Source organism: Corvus brachyrhynchos, unplaced genomic scaffold (genome assembly GCF_000691975.1).
Source record: "Corvus brachyrhynchos isolate BGI_N302 unplaced genomic scaffold, ASM69197v1 scaffold80, whole genome shotgun sequence".
NCBI lineage: Eukaryota > Metazoa > Chordata > Aves > Passeriformes > Corvidae > Corvus > Corvus brachyrhynchos.
The window spans coordinates 9,191,827-9,213,905 of NW_008236769.1; the positions used below are offsets into that span (position 1 = coordinate 9,191,827).

Consider the following 22,079-nt stretch of genomic DNA (forward strand, 5'->3'; position numbering starts at 1 on the left):
GGAAAGAAATGATATCTTGCAAAAGCCAGAAGTGAGGTTAAAAAATCGTCTTCTATCTCAGACATGATTTTCATTTAATCCTGTTGGAGAGATCTGTCTTTGGTTTTCATTAAAACTATGACTTATTGTTCATTTTTCTGGGTTTTCCTTCCAACATTATGGTTCCAATGTCAGAGTGTGATCCAACAGGATGTAGCAGATCAGAATTGTGCACATCTTGGAAGGTGCTATAAAAAATGAGGATGTGCTTAATCCTCTGGTTTTGGCTCCTTGTGATAATCACACTCTTCAGCTCTTCTCCCTCCTCCTGTAACAAAACCCTGTATCACTGTGCATTACATTACAATCCCTAGAAATGAAAAAAAACTTCCCATGCAAGCCAGATATGGCTTGTTTTGGAGTGAGAGTCCTTTACTTCAGACAGTTTTTCCCCTCTGCTCCCAGTGCACCTCTCAGAAAAGTTCTTTCAGAATTTTCTGCTTCAGAGTCGAACTACACAGGATCCCACTTCTCCCTCCACATATCTCTACTTAAACCTTCACAACCTGACATGACCAAAATGCCTCGAGTGAGTTCCCCTTCAGGGCATTAGCACTGCAGCTCAGTCCAGGCAGTTTAGGACCAGTGATGTTGTAGGGAAGAGCTTTGCCATGACTCCAAGCACAGGTGGGTTTTAGTTTCCACTCTAGCTGGGTGACACTTGCAGCCCTGCTGGTATCTTCTCTTTGTTCATGGGAGGTAGAGGCTTCTAAAGTGTAAAAACCTTCAACTATGGAGCAGCCTCCCAGAGGGCACTGAACTGAGCCAAATTTCTGGTGGTGAGAAACTGCTTCTGCAAAGATTTCCTGCAATGACCAAAGCTTAGACATTTATATATTTTCCTTTAAAATCTGCAAGTGGTGTTGAGTAGAGCCAAATGCAGGCAAATAGTAATGGCTGTATCTGTATTTATGTCCATATCCAAACTAATGCTAGAAATATGAGGAATTAGATTGTACAGCTGTGGTTGACTTCCCATATTATATGGAGTAATCAGTGGAGTATGAGCGCCCGGAAGTTTGAGCCCTTATGGAGGCCAGATGCTTTGGACAATGCTAGCTGGACACAGCTTTTCCCAGCTGTTCTTTTGGTCAATAAATCACATCTGTACTTAGCTGATGTATAGACACATATACATACACTTATTTAATCAAAGTTTGCTTATGTGAATGATTCCTAAAGTGTGGCTTTAAAGCCACCTGTGATCTATGAAGTTCTCTCTGGTGGTCCATGGATCTGCTTCCATCACCTCAGGCAGGCATCTATCACACTTCATGGTCCTATGAGTTCTGTCAACTACTCCCTAATCACAGACTTCTGGGTTTCCCTAAGTTTTCCTAGTCAATTAAAAAGTCAAATCCAAACTCGAAATCTGGTGTAACTGCTTCAAAGCTTTCTAAGGAACTCGGTTTTTTTAAGGGATTGGGTGAAGGGTGGGTTCAATCTCATTCATGTATGGAAGTGTTACTTAATACTGGAGCACCAAAAGACAAGTTGGAGATGTAAGTATATTGAACTGTTTTAAAATAGCAGAGCTGTGAGGACATCAGCTAAGTGCATTGCACAAAGTCTCAACCTGTGAGCAAATCCTAAGAGCTAAGATACAAAACCCAAATATTTTCTGCATGCCTTTTTATACACTTCCTTGGTGCAGCCAAGCACTATAGCCATCATATGGAATGATCAAAATTAAGAGTTAAAATAGCTTACTAGAGATTTGTTACTTCATTTTGTCCAATATGTATCCCTTTAGGAACCCATAATTAAACTCAAATCACTTTTGTTGAGATCCAGTTGACTGCTGTCTGCTATTCCATGAAACCTTAACCACAATCTACTACAAAAGACCTGATCACGTTCCAAGAACCTTCTTCTACTTTGTAGCCTGAATTTATTTCATATTTCAGCCTATATTAATTTTATAACCATCTGTTTGTGACCAGCGCGTTTCTTTATGCATCTTGTTCACACTTCTCTGCCTCCTCACTTCTGCATGGAGCAGTGATACCTGAGCTTGTGTTACCATTTTATTTAAAAAGCCGAATTATTTTAGTCTATTTGCAAATGACAAACTCTTGATTACCCTCTTGCAGTCTGGATCCATCCTTCTGATATTGGGGGAGGAATTATTGAAGTAAAAGCAATTTTAGACAAATTCCTAGGCTAGAATGCTATAAAGTTTTAATAGCAATCCAGATGTAAGACTCAAGGAGAAAAGTCACTTACCACATGTTGGAACATCTTCTTCAGCTGATGAGGTCTGTTCATCTGTTGATGGCTTTTTCTTTCCTAAACCAATGATCTTCGTTATTTTTTTCCCTGTTACTTTAGTCACAGTGCCCTTGGCTTCCGTTTTTGAACTTTTTTTCCTCTTCACTATTAAGAAAGCAGAAGTGTGTATTTAGTAGTGTGTGTACACCAACCAATAGAGAGAACCTGAATAAAAACAGAAGTTCAGACAAAAATATACTGTGCAAGACAAACATTTGTACAAAAGTTGCAGAGTTCAATGAGGCAAATATCATATGCCCTCTCTAATAACCTCTGTGTTATAAAAATCATGGCATTTTGAAAACAATTTTTTGAATAAAAATCAAGCTTGCAAATTTATTTAATCTAATCAAGCTTCAAGTCTCTTTCCACAGCAGTCATCACCTAATTTATCAGTCTGACTGAAGTACCTGCATATAAATTTAGCTCATATACACAGCAATAAAAATCCAGTCAGACATTTCTTCACTGTTTTCTTCAATGTTCCTGAACACTTCTCTCAAAATACTTCAATAATTAAGTACACAAAAGAGACAGAATATGCTTGCTTAGCAAAAATACTTCTGCTATTTACAGTTAGGTTAAGAGATCTTATCACAATGGATATTTTAGACAAGACTTATGAATTAACTACTAAGAAATTAGTGGCATCAGTATGAATATTTGATGGCTGTAAGTTGGCCATTTCTGTGACCATCGGAAAGAAAAAGCTGCTGAAAAGAGGTATTTTGCTAAAATCCAGACTATGCTTCCACTAACTTCATTTGATACTAGTAGTATTACAACCCTGAGAACTGAGGCATGTTCAGCTGTTGAATGAAATATGACAAGGACTATGAATATAGTTTTTTAAAGTGCCTACCTGATTAAAATCCTAACACTTTTTTTTTGAAAAAAGAGTTTCTAAGATTAAACAGATTCAGAAAAAAACAGGCCTTTTATTTGCAAAACAGAACAAACAACATAAACTTCAGAAATTGCATTCAGTGCCCTAAACTGGATTCTGGCAACAGAGGAAAAAGTCTTTGCCAACTGACAGGGCAGCGAAAATTTCCATCAACTGGCCCTGATATTTGATTTTGATGAACAATACATTTAAAATAGTTACTAACTGAGCTGCTCTATCTTTATCCCTGACGTATCAATTCCTTTTGCAACAGGGAACACTTAGTGGTTATGGACTTGCACAAACTGAGGGAAAAAATGGACAAAACATTCATATGAGAAATGACTGTATGAACTGGTGAGCTGGGAAGAAGAATGCACGGAAAATAGAGAAGCAGTTTGGGACTCACCATGGGATAATTTATCATATTTAGCTTAATTGTTAGCAATCATGGAACATTATTTAGAAATTGTATCTGTAGCCAAGACTGTACAAATCTGCCAGGGCTGAGGGGGAAAGGCAGCTCTGCAAGTGCCAATAGCTGCCCCCAAGCCAACTCCAACACATCCAGGTCTAATTATCTTTTTCAAGGGAAGGATGTCCACAACTTATACTGTGCTCTCCAAACATGCAACAGGCTTGCTCGCTGGAGGGAGGAAGGCCACCCATCCAATCTGGTCACAGACCCCTGCCTGGGGGGCACAGCACCTGCCCTCAAAAGGGTTTCTATCCCACACAGAAGCAGCCAAAGGCCAACTGTAGCTCTTGAGGGGCAGAAGATGAAAAACATTAAAAAGCCAGAGACTGAGAAAATCTCATTTCTGTGAGACAGAAGCCCAGAGAAATCATTCCCATGAGCATGAACAGACTGTGGAATAAGCCCATTTTAGTGTTTGTTTTTCTGTCCTGTCTTCCTACCACATTGCTGGATTTTTTCCTGCAGAACTGAGAGGCAGCAGAAATAAGGTCATCATCACTTAATCTTTTTGAATCTAAAGAATATACTGATTGCTCAATTGCCAGTGATTTTTTTCACAAAAGCCTTTTATTCTCATTTCCCTCCCCATAGCAAAGCAAGCAGCTGGTAAGAGCAGAGCAGAGGCTGGCAGTCAGTGCCAGCTGGAGATGATCATTCTCTGAAGCCTCCCTTCCCATGTACTCTCTTAAATGCTTCCTATCCATTATTTTAAAAATGCATAGCATTACTTCATCAAGGACATTTCAGTCTTCTTGCAGTCATTAACACCTATTATTTTTACTACTATGTACCGAAGGTCAATTTTCAAAAGCCCCTGGTATTTGAAATGACCCTCCTTGAGGCACCTAAGCTGGGCTGCTTTTCCAGCTGCATCATCACATCTTCTGCGGGGTACCTGAGCCACCAGGTACTTCTGGAGATCGTGATCAACACAGGTTTTGGGTCACAGATGATTCTCCACAGGTTTCAGAGTTTATGAAATCTTAATAGAAGATTTTAAAATGTGAAATCTAAAAATGTACCACAGCTTTCCAAAAACCACAAACCCTGACATTGTCCCACACCACTGGGTATGTCAGAGATCTGTATAGCCAGGAAATGCTGGAAAATGAACCAGAGAGAAGATAAGGGAAATGAGTCAGTCAAAAGGAGAGACAGCACTGGCACCAAGGCCAGTATTGACATTGTGCTCACTGCAGCTCACATTACCCTTCATTTAACAGCAGCAGAAAAATGTCTTATCTAAGCCACACCACTGCTAAATGGCAAGTTAAGGAAGCCACAGAATTTCTTCTGCTTTGTGGAGGAAGGCAGGGGATGGGGAAGAGAGCATAAGTGTTGAGTGTATTAGATATAACTCAGCCAGAACTCCCTCTGGATTTCGGATTTACCTTTGTAAGTGAATAAGGACTACAGAATGTGCATGGCTCCAAAATAACATATGCAAAATAATATACATATGTACTCAAAAACTCACTGATATTGCATGACTATATATATTTTATTATGTTAGTGTAAATAATCATATGTAATATGATAGTTTATGTATGAAGGTATCTGTGCATACACATACATATAATATATATATATATATAAAAACTTTCCTTCTAGTATTTAATGATAGATTTTTTGCTTAGAAGCTTTACACCACTCTTTATATTGCCACTAGAGAGTTACAAAGAAGCCTGTTACTTGCCTGTAGTGGTCGCCAAAGTTCTGAAAAACTGCACTTTTGAACACAGAAAAGGCCAAATCAAAATTTCTATATTCTGTTTGGTTATACTAATTATACTGATTTTACCTGCACAATAACATCAAATGACAAAATTTAAGGAATCCTTCTTGATATAGTTCAGTTTTCAAGTTAAATTGAATCTAATAAAACCATTCAAAAATTTACTGCCTTTTTTGAAAAGATAAAAGTGAGGTATTTCCTTTCTCTATGCACACATTCCTTTCACCAGACATACCTTGTTCTTTACCATTGCACACAGTAGTGATGCCATTTTCCACAGTACCTTCCCCATCTGAGCTCGGCCTCTCGAACGACAGCTTCTGCAGGGTCAAAGAGATTAGCTGACGTACAGTGTTTGCACCTTCATCAAATAAGTGTCATTAGTCCCTTTAAAAATATGCTTTCTATGAAATAAAACACCCTTTCAAGCTCTCATCCACTTGAAGAGAATTAGGAGATAGTAAAAAGTTCAGTTTTAGACACTTTAGAAAATCACAGAAACAACAAAAGAGTATATATTTGAAAGTGTATTAAAACCAGTGAAATATTCATAATTCACAATATATTTTAATGTATTTCTAGACACTAAATGTTGCAATAAGGAATTACATGGATAAGATACGAATAAGGTAAAAGCTGTATCTTTAAAGAATACTTCATATATGCATATGCAATTACAACTTACCAGAAAATAATGCATTCCTACAAGGTGCTTCAGTACTTTCAATATGTGCAAAAAAATAGACTTTTGAAATAAATTTTTAGCACTGATTATTCTGTAATGGTTGTGCATGAGGTCTGGGATGAAGCAGATAGAGCTTATGACAGCACAGCTTTGGTGACCACATTACTCAGAAGTGGCAAAGCCCTGAAGATTTGCAGATCATCACAAAAAGGAATGAATGACAAGATAAATTACACCTTTTCATGGCATGTATTTCAGAAAAAAACTTTTTTACAACTCTGTAAGCTACTTGGTCACTACTGTGCAGGTGTGTGCAAACATACAACAGCTTTTGCCCGTGAAACCAGGAAGTCTGGGCTGTCCTGGAACAGTTCCCAGGATAAAGCAACGTAATCCTGCTGGCAGTGGTGCACTTCCACCAGAGGGGTGACACTTGCCATTTGGAGTCGGTTGAAGAAACCTCTGTCAGTGGGATTTTTAAGCAGGGGCTGCAGACAGATTTGCTCACATGGATGCCTTACCAGAGCAGGGGCTTAAACTGGTGCTGGTAATGCACCAATCATTCACTGCAAAGCTGCTCACTTTCCCAATTCGTGCTCTCACATCCTGCTGAGTCAAGGCAGTGAAGACAACCACATGTGAGTAGCCAAGTTTCTCTATTGAGACATGAGTGCTTGAAAGGGTCTGCCAAAACAGTGACCTCAGCATGCCCAGGGAGGTCCTCAAGGACTAAATTCCCCAAAATAAGAGACTTTCCCTTAAAATCTTGGTATAATCTTCATCTGTTCTTTCCCAAGAGTGATACCCCTGCTTGCTCTTTGCATTTGTTGGAGACCATCTCTGCATCTCAGCACAAGTATCAGACCCACTAATCTGCACCCTTCTATGGCTGAAGAGAAGCTGGACCCGAGCCAGCCTGCTGGTTGTTCATGGCCAAACAAACTGACATGGCAGAAGCCTCAACTCTGCAGGATGTGTGCACATATCCAAACAAACCAACACAATACAGGGACTGTGTGCCTGGAACAGCAACACAAGGCAGCAAGGATTTACATCCAGTGCCTACCAGTGTCTATTTGAGTAATCATAAGGAATTTTGCATTCATCATTTTGATGATTTTACCTTTTCCAGCTCCACTTTATGTACCGGAGAACTAGACAATGGCCCATCAGAGTCTACAGCTCCTGTACAGTTGCTGCACACATCTTTTATAACCTTAGAAGACAAGGCAAAACTTATTAATTATTCATAAAATACAAATCAGAGAAATTATATATGGATGTGAAAGCAGGTGGGAAGGAGAATCACACATTTACTAGGTTGGCAGGTGTCAGGCAGGCTGACACTACAACAACTTTTCCATGCCCCTTCCCTAAATCATTTCATGTATGACCTGAAGGAGACATAATGTCTAGAGGTGGAAGGTTTCAGTTTCTAGACAAACTAAGCTCTGAGGCTCTTCTCAGTGACGAAACCAATATCACTGCTGATTTCCATGTGCTAATTTTGCAATATGAACTCAGCAGACACCACCAAACTGATTTCATTACAATGGTGAAAAAATGGGATTAAATCCAAGGTCCCTCAAGACAATGGACAAGAGCTTTGTATAATACACCACACACAGATGCTCTTTTTTTCCTATCAGAGAGCTAATGAAGTGCTGATTGATTCAGAGTTAATACTGCATAGTGGTGTTTCATGGCATTTTTGTACTATAATTGCACGTTAACTTAGAGTTAAAGGTCAAACTAATTGTAAATATGTTTGTAGAAAATGGAAATGGCACTTTCTGTTCCTAAAAAGTTAAAGAAAAATCTTCAACCAGGAATTTACTGATATTTTGAGGGAATTTGAAGAACTTAAAAATCTGAAACTCTATAAATGTCAAAATACACAGTGAGCAAAGATGTTTGATGATTCCCCATGGCCATAGCTAAGGTCTTTATCTCTTGTGAGGTTACCACCAGCCCATTATTAGCCTGAAATTGCTTGTGCTGATGAGAATATGCTCTCGATCCAAACTCATGCTGAGTTTCAAACAGAACAATTTTGATGTGGAAACTATTAAAAAGCAAAGGATGGCACCAAACAGTCCTTTCCCAGCACTTAAGTTCCCTTTAAGGGTGAAGCTAAAACAAATCAAATGTTTATGGGTTTACAAAGACCCTTCTGCTACTCAGGAGTACATCATAAATTACAGGCATTATGGGCTGTAAAGAAAGGAAGAGCACAAGCCCCATTTTACAGAGGGAGAACCCAGGAACAAAAGAATGATGAAATCACTCATTCAATGACACATAAAAAAAATCTAACCAAAGCTGGGGAATGAACCTACACTTTTATTTCTGAGCTAGAATCTCAAAACACTTCAGCATTCTTTCCTGACTGTCTAGCCTTCCCTATATTTTGTTCCAGAAAAAAGACCAGCATTTCATGGCACTTGGTGTCCTTTGTAACAGAAAATGTAGATACATCTGTGACAGAGCATTTGCACCTCAGAGTTAAACAAAGCCCTGAATTTCCCAAATTCGTAAGAATTTTTTTTGTGTCTTGTTTTTTTTTTTCAGTCGTTGGTCCTCTGTATGGTGTAAATACACTGCTGTTTTCTTCCTAGAGAAATGTGACTGTAAAGTTTCTGGAAACATTCATTTCTGTCTCCTGCATGACCCTGATTCAATGGCTTATGTTTTCAGCATCTGCTCACACCACACAGTTAGTTAATTTTGGCAAAGGAAGATTGTAATGGGAGTTACAGACAGAACCGAGGGAAATGATTTGGCAGCACTAACTCAATAGTATGTGCAAAGTCATGCACTCAAGTGAATCCAGTTCTTATCTTACCCCACATATTTAATGAGAAGCTGAAGTGTTTAATTGGGTTGCAATTAAACTTTCATTTAAAAAATGACACATTGTCAAAAGGGAGTTAGTGGCAGGATCTGAAGTAAATGCATATTCAAGGTCCAACACTTCATGTGGGTTCAAAAGGTTCACTGGCAAAGACTTGCTCATCACCTTCTATGTGCAATATAATTGTGCTCAATGCACAGCATAAAACTCATTCTTCTCCAGCTCACCAGGATAAAATGTCTTTAATATATAATGGTTGCCTGGATGCACTCTCTATAATTACGTTTGCAGACGGCCGCCATTATAAATCTGGTTTTCACATGCATATAGCTTTAGCTCAAAATTTTAAGGATAAAACATTCCACCAGTATTGCCAACTTGCATAATTTCAATCACAAGACTCAAAAGTTCTTGTCAGTTTTTTTCTATGTTCCATCTTCTGGAGCCATATGAAAACAAAAGAGCACTATTTTCATTAAAAAGTGTGTGAGAGTGAGGAATGGAGTTCAGCAAACTTTTATCCATTGCAATGAAATGTGTAAAAATATGAATAAATGTATCTCAATAGCTGCAAAACTAGAAAGGAAAAAAAAAAGGAATCTCCAAATGAGTTATTTTTAATAAAATGGCATCATGTGGAAGACTGCACTGAGAATACCTTGTGATGGCAAATATTCCATTAAAAGCTTAATCTATTATCCCACACATTACAGAAAGGAAATAATTCTCTTTTTCTCACCACAAATGCCTTTGTACATTACATATACACACACACACAGGGTGATCTGCCAGGAAAATGAAACTGAGACCATAAACAGACTATCTATTCCAATATTTAAAATGTATGAGCAAATGTAATCAGAAAACCAAAGACCCTGTACTTCTTTGGATAGCCTCAAAACTATATATGTTTAAAATATGTTTAAAATAATCTTTTATTATTCCATTGCAAGAATCTTAAGTACCACAATTACCATTACAATGTTACAATTAGCAGACTTCAGAACCGCCACTTTCAAATGCAGAAAATGCAGTAAATGCAGACCTGGAAAAAGCTTCTGCAACCTGAACTGTATTATTATTCCTTATTCATAGAATTGTAGAATCATTTAGTTGGAAAAGACCCCTAAGATCGAGTCCAACTGTTGACCCAGCACTGCCAAGTCACCACTAAACCATGTCCCTAAGTGCCACATCTACACAGTCTTTTAAATATCTCCAGGGACTGACTCCACCACTTTCCTTGGCAGCCTCTTCCTTTCAGTGAAGAAATTTTTCCTAATATCCAATCTAAACCTCCCCTGATGAAGCTTGAGACTGTCTTCTCTTGTCCTGTTACATGCAACCTGCAAGAAGAGACTGACCCCCACCTGGCTACGACCTCCTTTCAGGGAGTTGTAGAGTGATAAGGTCCCCCTTGAACCTCCTTTTGTCCAGGTTAAACACCCCCAGCTCCCTCAGCCACTTCTCATCAGACCTGGCTTTAGATCTTGAATCCCCAGGTGGATCAGGATATATATCAGAGTATGGCATGGTGACATAAAGTACAGAGGGGAAATATTTGCAGGTAGAAGCTGGAAAGATTCCCTACCCCGAGCCATGGCTGAAGTCAGTGGAATGTCTGCCACATGGTGTGTCTGGAATATTTCTCTCTTTAAAACTATCTTACTACAGAGGCACTAACATTTACTATAAAAACTTCCCACCTGCATTCACCCACAAATTTCTATAATTCCTGTATCTTATTTTAAAAGACACACCAAAACTGGAGGCAAAATGCTTGCCCTACATTTATTCTTTATACATGCAAAGTCAGAAAAAGTAAATTAGATTCTTCTGGCTACTTTAAAGTTCCAAGCTCCAGATAAAAAGCACTGGCTCTGTAGTAAAACCAGAAAGCCAGCTGCTTGCCAGCCAGCCCCTGCCACACAGAAACCAAACAAATCCTGAGTAAAAGTACATTTGTAGATACTTCCTTATGGCTGATCTCTTTGGGACCTGATAAGGAGTAGGACTAAAAGTTGTCCTGTGCTCAAGGAGCTTGCAGACCTCTCTCCTGGTGGATACCATGGATGAGCTCAAGCTACAGATTGTCCCTAAAAACAGGGATGTGATTACAGCATTTTGTTTCGTCTTGCATTCTCATGGAACTCACATGAGAAGCGCAGAGCACTTTTAATATGATCGAGTTTAAGACAGAAAGCTGACAGCCTGACTGCACATTTGCTTTACTTTACATAACCAGGCCAGAAATTCATCCAGCCACCCACCCACTTGTTCTGCTCTGTCCACATGTTTTACAAATACTGGAATTGCTAGAAATGGGATAGGCTGTATCCTTTGGCTCTGCCACTTAACTCTGGAAATAGGAATACGGCAAAACTGAAATCTGCTTAAGTACAACACAGCAGAGGGAAAAGGGTTTGGCTCCAGATGTAAGTCAGTATTTCTCATGCCTGAAACACTCCTTTTTCACTGCTGGAAGAGTACTGAATGTTTGGGACTCTCTGTCATTTTGGCATGACTAAATCCTCCTTTCTCTCTCTTGTGGACTTTTTCATACAACATATGTTAGTGTCAATACCCTCCTCCTCAGGAGAGCAGCAAAACTCTCTTGGTGTTTTGCAGAGAAGAAATGCCCCAAGGAGTTTACATAGAGGAAAATCTAGGCAGCAAAGGCAGAAATTATTCCCATCATAGCCTATGCTTCAGTTCTCAAGAAGAAACCCCCTGTACCTTCTGTACTGGAAAACATTATTCTCAGGCATCCCTTAGCTTGAAAAGATTAATCTTTCTGCCTTACTGCCATTTGTGTGAGCAAAGTGAGGATGAGATTCTGGCAGACTAGCAGTCAGCAATCCTGCATTTAGTGTCTGTACATCCTCTTAAAAATACTTTTCTGACTTACTCAACCAAGACAACCCCTGTATATCATTTCTCCAGCATTATTTCCATGAAGTCCATTGCCATATATGGCCACTGAATCCGACAGAGCCCAGGAAGGAGGCTGAGGAGGGTGGCAGGAGGCACTGCTGCTCCAAGGGCAGAGGTACCCTGTGCCAAGGGAGCTGCATCCCCAGCCTGGGAGGTAGGGAGATGCACAACTCACTTTGGGCTGTAAGTCTGAGCTAGGTGTGATTTAAATAATTTTCCACCCAAAGGTGTGAGTAGGAGAGAGGAGGAATAGTATCTAGTAGTGAAAGTCCCAGCCTTCCTGTGTTCTGCTCTGACTGCTACAGCTTGCATTTTTGATTTTAGCCAGGAAACCCAAAGAAAAATTATCACTGAGAAAACAAGTAAATAGGATGTTTGTGGTTCTGTATTCATGGGTGGTTTGGTTGGGTTTTTTTAATTTACATATACATCTGGTTTTTTTAAGTTATGTATTTTCCATGGTGCTGGTCACACACACACACACACACACACACACTTTGGTTCACAGCCAAGCTGGGATCCTCTGGCTCTGCCCACTGGCAGAGTCCTGCAGACTAGTCAAAACCCCCACATGCAGCTTGGTTCATCCCCTCTGCAGGTGAGGCCCTAAATAGCTCTTATGCAAATTCACTGACCTTGCTTTTACTTGAACTGAGGTATTTCAAACCATCTGTTGGAGACAACAGAGGCATAGTTCCTGGGAGGTTTCATTTAGTTTGCACAGCCTTTGTTGCTGGTGATGATGGGCAGTGGAGAAAGAACCTGGACTGACTGTCTTCGGTCATAGTATATTCTTTAAGTTTCTTATAAATTAACAAACACTGCATGGAAATCGCTGGTACTGAGTATGCATCCCCAAACACACTTTTTCTAGTTAGTTTTAAGGCTTGACCATTCAGCACTTGACTCTACTCAGCTACAAAATGGAGATAATAACCTCTTTGGGGAGCATTACACAAGCCAAGAAAGCAATGTTTGAAGTGGTGTAGATCTCTAGCTGGAAATTCCCATAGAAAGCAAAAGCAGCCACACAATGTTTACAGCTACAAGCTCAATTTTATGCCGATGTAAACTGGCTAGAGAACAGCTCTGTCAGTAGTTTACTCTTCAGTAAAACTGTCCACATTAAGATTGGAGATCAGAAGTTACTTGGCTCCCTTCACTAAGCTCAGGGCAATGAAGAAAAGAGATGTTTTCAAAGACTTTTATGAGAGACAACATGCAGTTAATCAGAGAGAAAAACTGGGTAGGCCGACCAGGTAAACAGCCCTATGAGGAATGCTGCAGGGTCTTTGGATGACTGAATACAGCCCTAACCATGATTTTATTCTCTCTTTAGGGTGAAACATCCCCTTATTACAAGTTCAGAACTGACTGAGCATTGTCAAAATGATAGACGAAGAAGTATCTTCTTATGGCCGGAAGATTCACTGCTCAATTACAGACCCTCAGCTGAAGAGATTGCTGCACAGTGGTGGAGCACCATAAATGAAGAGAAGTTAACAAAGGGTGCCTAACATCAGGGAAAAATGAAAATCAAGGCCAGTACTCCAGAATGATAGATTACCTCTCATGCATGATAAATCTGAAATACATTTTTGCAGGAGAAATGTTAGGAGGAAGAGAAGGCCTTGGGACCAGTCACCATGACCATTTCCTTCTTCTACCAGTCTTCTACAACAAGTTACTTCAGAAATTAATTTCTTTGGCATCCATGTATGTTTAATATTGAGTGCAGTTTTCTGTGGCCTAGTCTGAGGGTTCTGCACACAGAGCACATTCATTGGTACAAGCGAAGCCACTGATCAAGCATCTTCTTGTAAGGCCATGTTCTTACTAGTCCATTTATTTTTAATGCAGCATTTCCCAGGGATGCTGACAAATAAGCATAGTTTCACCAGTCTGTTGGATGTGCTGAGACAAACAGGAAAATGTCAGACCTTACTTGACCACAAAAGCACACACAGATGCACATATACTCAAGCGCACATGGAAAAAGATCATTCTTGGGTCCAAGTGTGTAACTGCACACATTTTTTTCATGTACATTTTTGTGGGAACATTATAGGACTCAAGTCTGGAAAATTCGACCACTTTTTGTTGCCCACCATATAACCAAGATGATCTCAGCTCTAGCCTGAATTTGTGCTAGCTTTGCTCCTTCCTCTGAAATCTTGACAGGCTCTTTGGTGACATCAGCTATCTTTTTTCATCAAGCATTTGTTAGCTGGTAAATCTGAAACTCCCTTTGTGGTTTCCAGTCTAGACTTCAATTTGCACTAGGTTTATCAGCTGGGGCTTTTCTGGCGTCATCTTTATAAAAAAAAGGTTTAAAGTATTCTGCATTGATTTAGAATTTGTCTTCCAATAGATATTTTAAAATTATTTAGTTAATAAACATATTCCATACTGATTATATGAATTGAAAAAAAAAAATTTTGCTTTAGCTTTCAAAGGACTATCTGGCCTCAAAAGCCATTTTGAGCTTTTTAGCATCAAGAGTAAAGCCTTAACGTGACACATTTATATTCAGGAGAACCCCTTGCTCCTGGGTGATAACCTGCCTCACGGGGCACATACTGGTGTAGTATCTTTGACCAAGAAGGCAACTTATGCTTTAAAAATGTGGTTGCAGAGTCCTTTCTCTATGGCAGTCTCTGGATCTGCCTGTTTTATTAACTACAGAAATCACGTCTAAGAGACAGAGCACTGGGAAGGACGCTGACCCTCTGAGGGCAGGCAGGGAAGACTAAAATCTCCCAAGATGAAGCTGTGACCTCTTTCTCAGTATAAGAATGTCCTACACAAAGCCACACATGATTTTCAGAAGCTAATGTTGAGTAGGGTTTGATGACCAAAACATAATTACTTACAATAATAATTTAAAAATCCTTAAATTTTGGTGTGTTTTTAAAAATACAGAAAGCAATGCTTATTTTATTTCTCCAAAGGCCATACTTCTTCTGGAAAACATTGAAGCTGCTGCAAGAGCTGCACAGATCATTTCTGGTTAGCTGTGGGACGGGCAGCTTGTACTGCAGAAGCAAAGGGCTGAAGCAGCACTGAGGACTTGGAACTCGAGTGCAGTAACACTGCCATGTACTTGAAAGATTTTATTAATAGAGAGCTTTGCAGCATGAAGGAGCTAAAGAAAGTGCTGTCAGACTGTCTCCAAATGCTTTGCAGACACACAGAATACACAACTGTGTGAACATGCAACTGCACAAGATCTCTCTGCATCTGGGATATGGAAAAATCTAGTACTGCTCTGTCTGCCTGTGTGGGGATGCTTTATATACAATTTAAAAAAATAAAACAATTTTTATGAAAGAGCGTCTGATAGATGCCAATGAATTCAGTATTACTAAACCCGAATTTAGAACAACACAGGAAATAAGAGTGCAGTTACTATGATCTAATTACAGCGGAATTCCCTTGGAAGGCAATATGACTTATGAACTTCTTTTCATTCCAATCAGTGGTTTTGAAATGCTAGCTGAACTAGTGGGACACTTGCATGCTGCTTGACTTTAAAACTTAGACCAAGATACTGCTGTTAGAAGAAGCCTAACAAATACATGGCTATGATTAATTGCTATTAAACTGACAATAGAGAGAGCATTTTCTAAGCTAGGATACAAAGTCACAGTCAAAATCAACCACACATAAACCGCAAACCCCCAAAAGGTATATTCAAATATTGCAAAATAGGAAATTACAGATTAATTTTCCATTTAGTACATTAACCCACAGCAGAATTTATACCTCTTAAGCTGCATTTTATGTCTCCCTCTTCTGCAGAAAAACTATCGGCCTTCAGGAAATTCCTATGTGTTTAATTCAATTGTATTTGGAAAAATACAATTTATTCTTAGAAAAATAAGTACCATATAAGGTTAGATCAGAGCACAGCATGGAGAATGCCTGATGAGTCTGATGCATTCAGACTCATACATGTATTTAAAAGGCTGGATTTCAAGGTCTTAAAACAGTTGCTACTGCAACTGCAGTGATAGTTTCCCACACTACTTCACTGACCTCCACCTCTGAGACTGGCAAAGTCCAACATAAATACTAGTAATCTGGTTAGGATCTGAAACTGCAGCCCTTGCCTTGGGATTTTCCATGTTTGCAGACATTGAACAGAGAGGAGTGGAAGATGACAAAATCCCATTTTCTCAGAAGTCTGCATTCCCAGGACAAACTATAACAGATGGTATGTTGCTGAACCAGAATTAGTAAACCTGAATGGCCTTCAGGACACTGAAGGATTTGTCTCCATCCAGATCAATTCAAAAACGTATCTCCTCAGAGAACCTTCTTTTTAAAAAGTTGACACCATGCCAAAAATAATATGGGTGCTGGCTGCCTTCACCTGAGGGAATTTAAACCTTCCACTCACTACCAAGGTGCCCTAACCATCAAATCTTTATGGAAAATAAGCTGGAGAAGAAGATGGAAGGGAATTTGCCACCTGTCCTCTCTGTGCCAGATTATTGTGTCATTGGTAGTGAAAACCATCACAGCAGCAGGACTGGGGTAACCCTGAGGAATTGCTTCAAGGCCTGAACTTAAAATCTGTATTTCTGCTGTCCCAAATTAGATGGAATTTAACTGGTCTGGATTTGCATGGAAGCTGCTGTCTGTGTCTCAGTTTTTAACAGCAACTGAGCAATGTGAGTACTTCGTGGGTAGGAAAACTGCTGGTCAGAAATCCCCCCCTTACCTTTAGCCACTGTTCTGCCTGCTCTTTGCTCTGCACTGCCAGAACCAGGGCATCTGCTCCTTGATGAGAGATTTTCAGCTCATGCTTCTTCTTTTTGCTGTCTTTGGGAATATAGGTGATACTGCAGTCATTCAGGAGGAGCTCCATCTGGGGCTGCTGGTCCTTGGAGCTTTTGTAACACTAAATAAACATAAGGAAAGTTCCAGAGTTAGATGTTACCTTTCTGAACCTTGGGGGAAAGCTCTTATTATGTAGAAATGCTGTATTTTTAATTTTTAAAATTTCGGATATATTTTACACATCCCTTTGCCACATGCCACAGAGTTCAGCCAGAGCCAACTCATCCACTCTGTAAAGCAAAATTACTTCCAGACTAATAATAATAGACATCTCTTATTGCAGGACAGCTACAACACATGGAGAGCATTAAGCATCTCTGTATTATCCTTATGATTCAACTTGACCTTGATCAGGTAGGAAGAGGGTGATTTAGGATATCTGTTCACATGTAGCAGCAGAATAAACCTGTAACCTTAACAACCTTAAAGCCCAGATGTTTACCTTGCCCTCCAGCGACAGACCAGATATGCAGGCAAATCTACATCAGCGCCTACACACTGCAGTTGCAAAGACACTGGCACATAACTTACTTATCTGTTCTTTATCTTGAGATAAGTAAAAAAACATTAATGGAAAGTGGGTAAAATCACACTTTTTCAGTTAATACAGTCTAATAGTCCCTGCACAAAACTGCATAAAATTCCGTATTACCTTATTTTGTAATCTCCTGGCTACAGCTTATGTTGTAACTGATGTAACTTATGTTTTTTCCCCCATAAGTAAATGCTGTCAAGGAATGGCCATTTCATGCTGGATCACTGATGAGCTGCTCTGTGTTGGAACTGGTGATCTGAAGACAAAGGGTTCTTCTTTACAGAGGTCCTACAGACCCAGTCTCTATTCCCACCTTCCAGCACATTGGTACAGCTGAAGCTCCCAAAGCTGTTGCAGTGCCAGATTGCAGAACAATGTTTAACTCCCTATATGAATGTCCAGCTATTTTACATATTTATGTAAATCATGCTTCCACTCATACAAATAAGCACTAAGGCTAAAAAGACATCTGATAATAAAGGGGTCTCTGACAATCAATAAGGCTAACTAGTATCTGCATACAAAGAATAGCTGAGCATTTATGTGAATAGAGAAAAACACATGAACTTTTGCACGTCTGCAGCAGTATTCATGCCATGATGCAACTGTCGGGAAGACAGTAGCTGACAGAAGTATCTTATAAACACTACAAGTTAGGCTGAGCAAATACAGCCAACTCTAAACCAGCCTCTGCAGATCACTGACAATCCTTCCCTCTCCAAAGCCCCATTATACCACAGTTTCTCCAATTTGGTCACAGATTTTAAGTTTGCAACATGTAAAAAGCACTAAGTTTTCAAGCTATGAAATCTTGAAGATATACAACATTAGTCACTTTAAGAACCTATAAACAGCATATAATTCCTTTTATATGAATCTAAATATTTTATTTATAATTATAAATTGCTAAAACTGAAGTATGTATATATTGAAAGACTTTAAGTGAAAAATGATTCCCTAAAGGACTTTACATGAAAAACAATTCCATACTAAAAGTTATTTCTAATGTCTAATTCTAATTAAAATATTTTTGGTTTATGATGACAGCTGCATTTATGACACAGGCAATTACTAATCCCTAAGAACATGTATTTGTTTTACTTGCATATCTCATAAGTTAACTGTCCAAGTCCTCCTTCAAACAATAAACCAATCTTGTGTAACTTGGTCATTAGACTCCTATTGTAATTTTTATTTTCTTAATCCCCATTATAGAATTACTGAAAGATGATCACTGTAAGGAAAAAAAAAAGCTTTTTTGGACCACACATGTGGCTAAAGGAAATGAAAATATAAAAAATAACATATTTTTATATGGAACAATAAATGTAACTGTAGAAGAAATGCTGTGTGACTTCAGGGAGAAATCTGTTTCTCTGTCTCTTTCCTTCTTTTCTTCAAGCTGTTATCAGACGGTCCTGAAATCTGATATGATACTGATACATGGTGATAAAAAAGTGCACTAAGGATAATGGCATTATAAGAATATAATAAAAGCTGAATCAGAATGAACATTTTTTTCAGCATTTAAATACAGGAGGATAAAAAAATTAAAGCTACTGCAAACTAGCAAATTTATTTCAATTATATTTTCAGAAATCTTTTACCTCCATTTCATAACCACCTATGTTCCATACTGCCATAAGCACAAATGTACTTGGAAAGTCAACAAGCTTAAGCTACATTGTACCGCCGCAGATGGAGAGGTTTACAGAAAATGTTCTATCACCTGTTAATCAGCTTTTAACATTTGGGATATTGCAGCAATTGTTAGTTACGTAATTAGGTACAATAGCTGGCAGCACCATATCAGAAGGCAGGAGAGCCTAAGACCCCAACTTATTGATTAATATAAGCATTAGTTTGCTCATAATGACACACAGTAAGTGTTTCCCCCAATTAAGCTCTCTTTTCTGAAAACAAAAAGACATATATGAGCAGATAATTTATGGAATCTTTCACTGGTGCCTCCAGCCAGAAAGAAGCATAACAGATTTGCTTAAGGAATAAATACATCCACTTGTTTCTATCCTTTCTATAATGCAGCTGTGCATCACGTGAATACTGCATCTGTAATTACTGCAGAACAGCTGGCAAAGGTTTAGTTTAAAGTGTATACATTACCGCAGCATATGCTGCCAAGTGAATTCTCAGTCCAACAAGGGACTTTTCTCTCCAGCAGTCTGATCCAACAGTTCACACACAAAGCTCCCTATGAGATTTTTTGTCCGCAGGGAATGAAAGATTGGATTTACAGTTTCAGCAACTTTTTTTTTCCAAATTAAATATTTTATAAGATAACGGGCCAGACGTTTTTTCCAGTATCAGAGAACTGCTGGGATTCAAGCTTGAGTGAAATAAAAATCAAAGTTCTAAGTGGCTAAATGATACACTCGTAATTTCAGTGCTTTTCCGCTTCTTGGGTAAATCATGACTGAATTCTTTGGTAAGGTTACTGCAGACTTGGCCACGGTTTGCAGAACGTATTCCAAAAATTAGATTCCTGTAAAAATAAATACATCATCTAAAAGGTACAAAGAAAATATAACTAGCTAAAAATAAAAATTACCAGTAGTTTGTTTTCTTTGATAACACACAGTAGTTTGGTCCATTGCCCAAATCGTTTCTTTCTAAGAAGGAAGGCACAGATTTTGGCATCCTTCACCAGATCCATAGAGGCTTCCTCAGAAGGCCACTGATGTCTCATTTTCTTCCCCTTTCCATCCTCCTCCTCTTCATCATAGGATTCGTAAGAGCTGCTCATAGCATCTGAGTCATAATCTTTAATAAAAGTGTAAAAGCGTTAGGTTAAAACACTTAGCCATGAAGCACATTGAAATAACTGAAAACCTCAAGAAGGCTCATTTCAAGTTAAAGCTTTTGAAAGTCAGCCATGAACAGGTTACTGTTTCAGTGCTTAGTAGTATCAATACCTTATGTTAATTAAATAAGAGCTGCTTTGCTTTTATGAAACTTCACAGAAAACCCACAGAGACACCTTGTGAATTTTAATGAAAGAATAAACTGGGAATACATAGCTAGAATTTCATGTAGTGTTTCATTATCTTCAAAATATTATATGACAGGTATCCTCATTTTTTGTAATTCTTTCACAGAGAAACATCTTCATCTTGTCTTAGTACATCACATCGAGAAACAACACTCCATATGGCAAAGGTCGTAAGAATACATTATGGGGCAGTATCTACCCATCATAACATTTCATATAATTCCCAAATACATGGTAATTATATGCCCATGTACTGCTACAATTAGCACTCAATAGACAATGCTGTCCCTTGAACTACAGATTCTGATGGAGGCAAAAGCATTGTGCAAAAAATATTTTGTTCTGTGCTTAGCCTAAGATGCTTAATCCTGCTCCAAGTTTGATGATGGAATGGCAAGCTTCCATTTGAATCAAACACTCTTCCTTCAGGCCTTTCATTTTCAACAATGCAGACAGATCTAGCAGTACTCCTCAACTACCAAACTATTTTTCTATTATCAAAGAACCTTCTCTTCTACCATCCATACTAATTTGTTTATGTGGGTATATGTATGTAAAGCCCTTCAGATAGTAACACCTGAAGGCTTGTTATCCACTGCCACATGTTCACATGGAGCAAAACTGACTGGAATATTTTTAAGAGCTGAAATTTCATCTAAATATTTCAGGTAGACTTTGATATATTTTTAGGCCAGCAGGTGGAAGAAAACCTCTCATTTGCTTTAGCTAGGTAATTAGGACACAGCTGGGACGTAGGAAGGAGAATTGGAAAGATTGGGAAGAGGACAAGAGAATGGATTGCTGGAAAGCTCATTCTGCATCAGTTCCTCCCTATGTGCACAGTCAGAATGGGACATACTCAGATCTCACATTTCTTAAAATTAGATATTCTGATCCAATTTGTGTTTTCATAAGTCTTTGAAACAGTATTTCTTCATCCCAAAGCAAAACAAAAATAAAAATTAAAGCCCTGAAAGCTTTTTTTTTTCTTTTCTTCAATTGAATTGCCATCTTCTGGTCAATTCTGCTGCAGAGTGTTTGGTTTGGGGCAGCTCCATATGGGCAAGTGGTAAATGCCTGAGATGATTATCAGTGGGAAAACTGCAATTTTTCACTTGCTTTAGAAAAATCAAGAGGAGGATGGAAAAATTTAGGGCAAATATTTAAACTGACAGATTTGGAAACATTTATTCCAGAATATTTATTTTTGCATATTTATTTAAAAGAATATATAAGATCTAGTAGAACTTGCTGCTTCACCCTTCCTCCCCTTGAAGAAAGAAAAAAGCCTAAACAAAACACCCCCAAAACCAGAACCAAAACATTCTCACTGCTCCAACTTCTTTCAGAGCAGTCTTCCACAAACTTTCACACAGAAACATCAGGAAATGCTTGAGAGATCACTGACCAGTCACAAACATGCAGCAGCACACCAGCCTGCTGGGCGCAGAGGCTGAATGATTCACGTGGAGCTACCAAAGATGCAAGCTCTAATCAATAAACAGCTTCTTCAAGAAGATCTTCTCCCAAAGGCACAAGCTGTGGGACAAGCTGCCATAAACTGAAGTTGCCATCTCTCTGGGAACTTCCTCTTCAGCTCCTGGCTTCCCCTTTTCAAAAAAGTAGTCAGTGCCTATAACCTCCTCATTCTTTCTTCATATTCAGTCGTGATCTTTGTTGCAGCTATGCCATTGTCCCAGTGCTCATGTTTGGCCCCTTTCTACAATATTGTTTTACCTCATTTGTGATTTTGCTTTGGTTTTGGCAAAAATATTTTTCTGAATTTTTTTTTTTTTTTTTTTTTTTT

General features: G+C 38.8%; 1 protein-coding gene across 5 annotated transcripts in view; it reads right to left on the reverse strand.

Annotated features, from left to right (window-relative positions):
* Nucleotides 1-22,079, reverse strand: part of AFAP1 (actin filament associated protein 1) — a 65,831-nt gene that overhangs the window by 21,321 nt on the left and 22,431 nt on the right. For 4 of the 5 annotated variants that reach the window (XM_017727686.1, XM_017727687.1, XM_017727684.1 and 1 more), the window contains exons 4-8: nt 19,832-20,043; nt 16,609-16,788; nt 7,218-7,310; nt 5,645-5,729; nt 2,266-2,415 (exon numbers count right to left, since the gene is read on the reverse strand). In XM_017727686.1, the coding sequence (XP_017583175.1) occupies nt 2,266-2,415; nt 5,645-5,729; nt 7,218-7,310; nt 16,609-16,788; nt 19,832-20,043 (720 nt within the window). The remainder of the gene's footprint in view (nt 1-2,265; nt 2,416-5,644; nt 5,730-7,217; nt 7,311-16,608; nt 16,789-19,831; nt 20,044-22,079) is intronic. The other variant, XM_017727685.1, reaches the window with a different exon arrangement.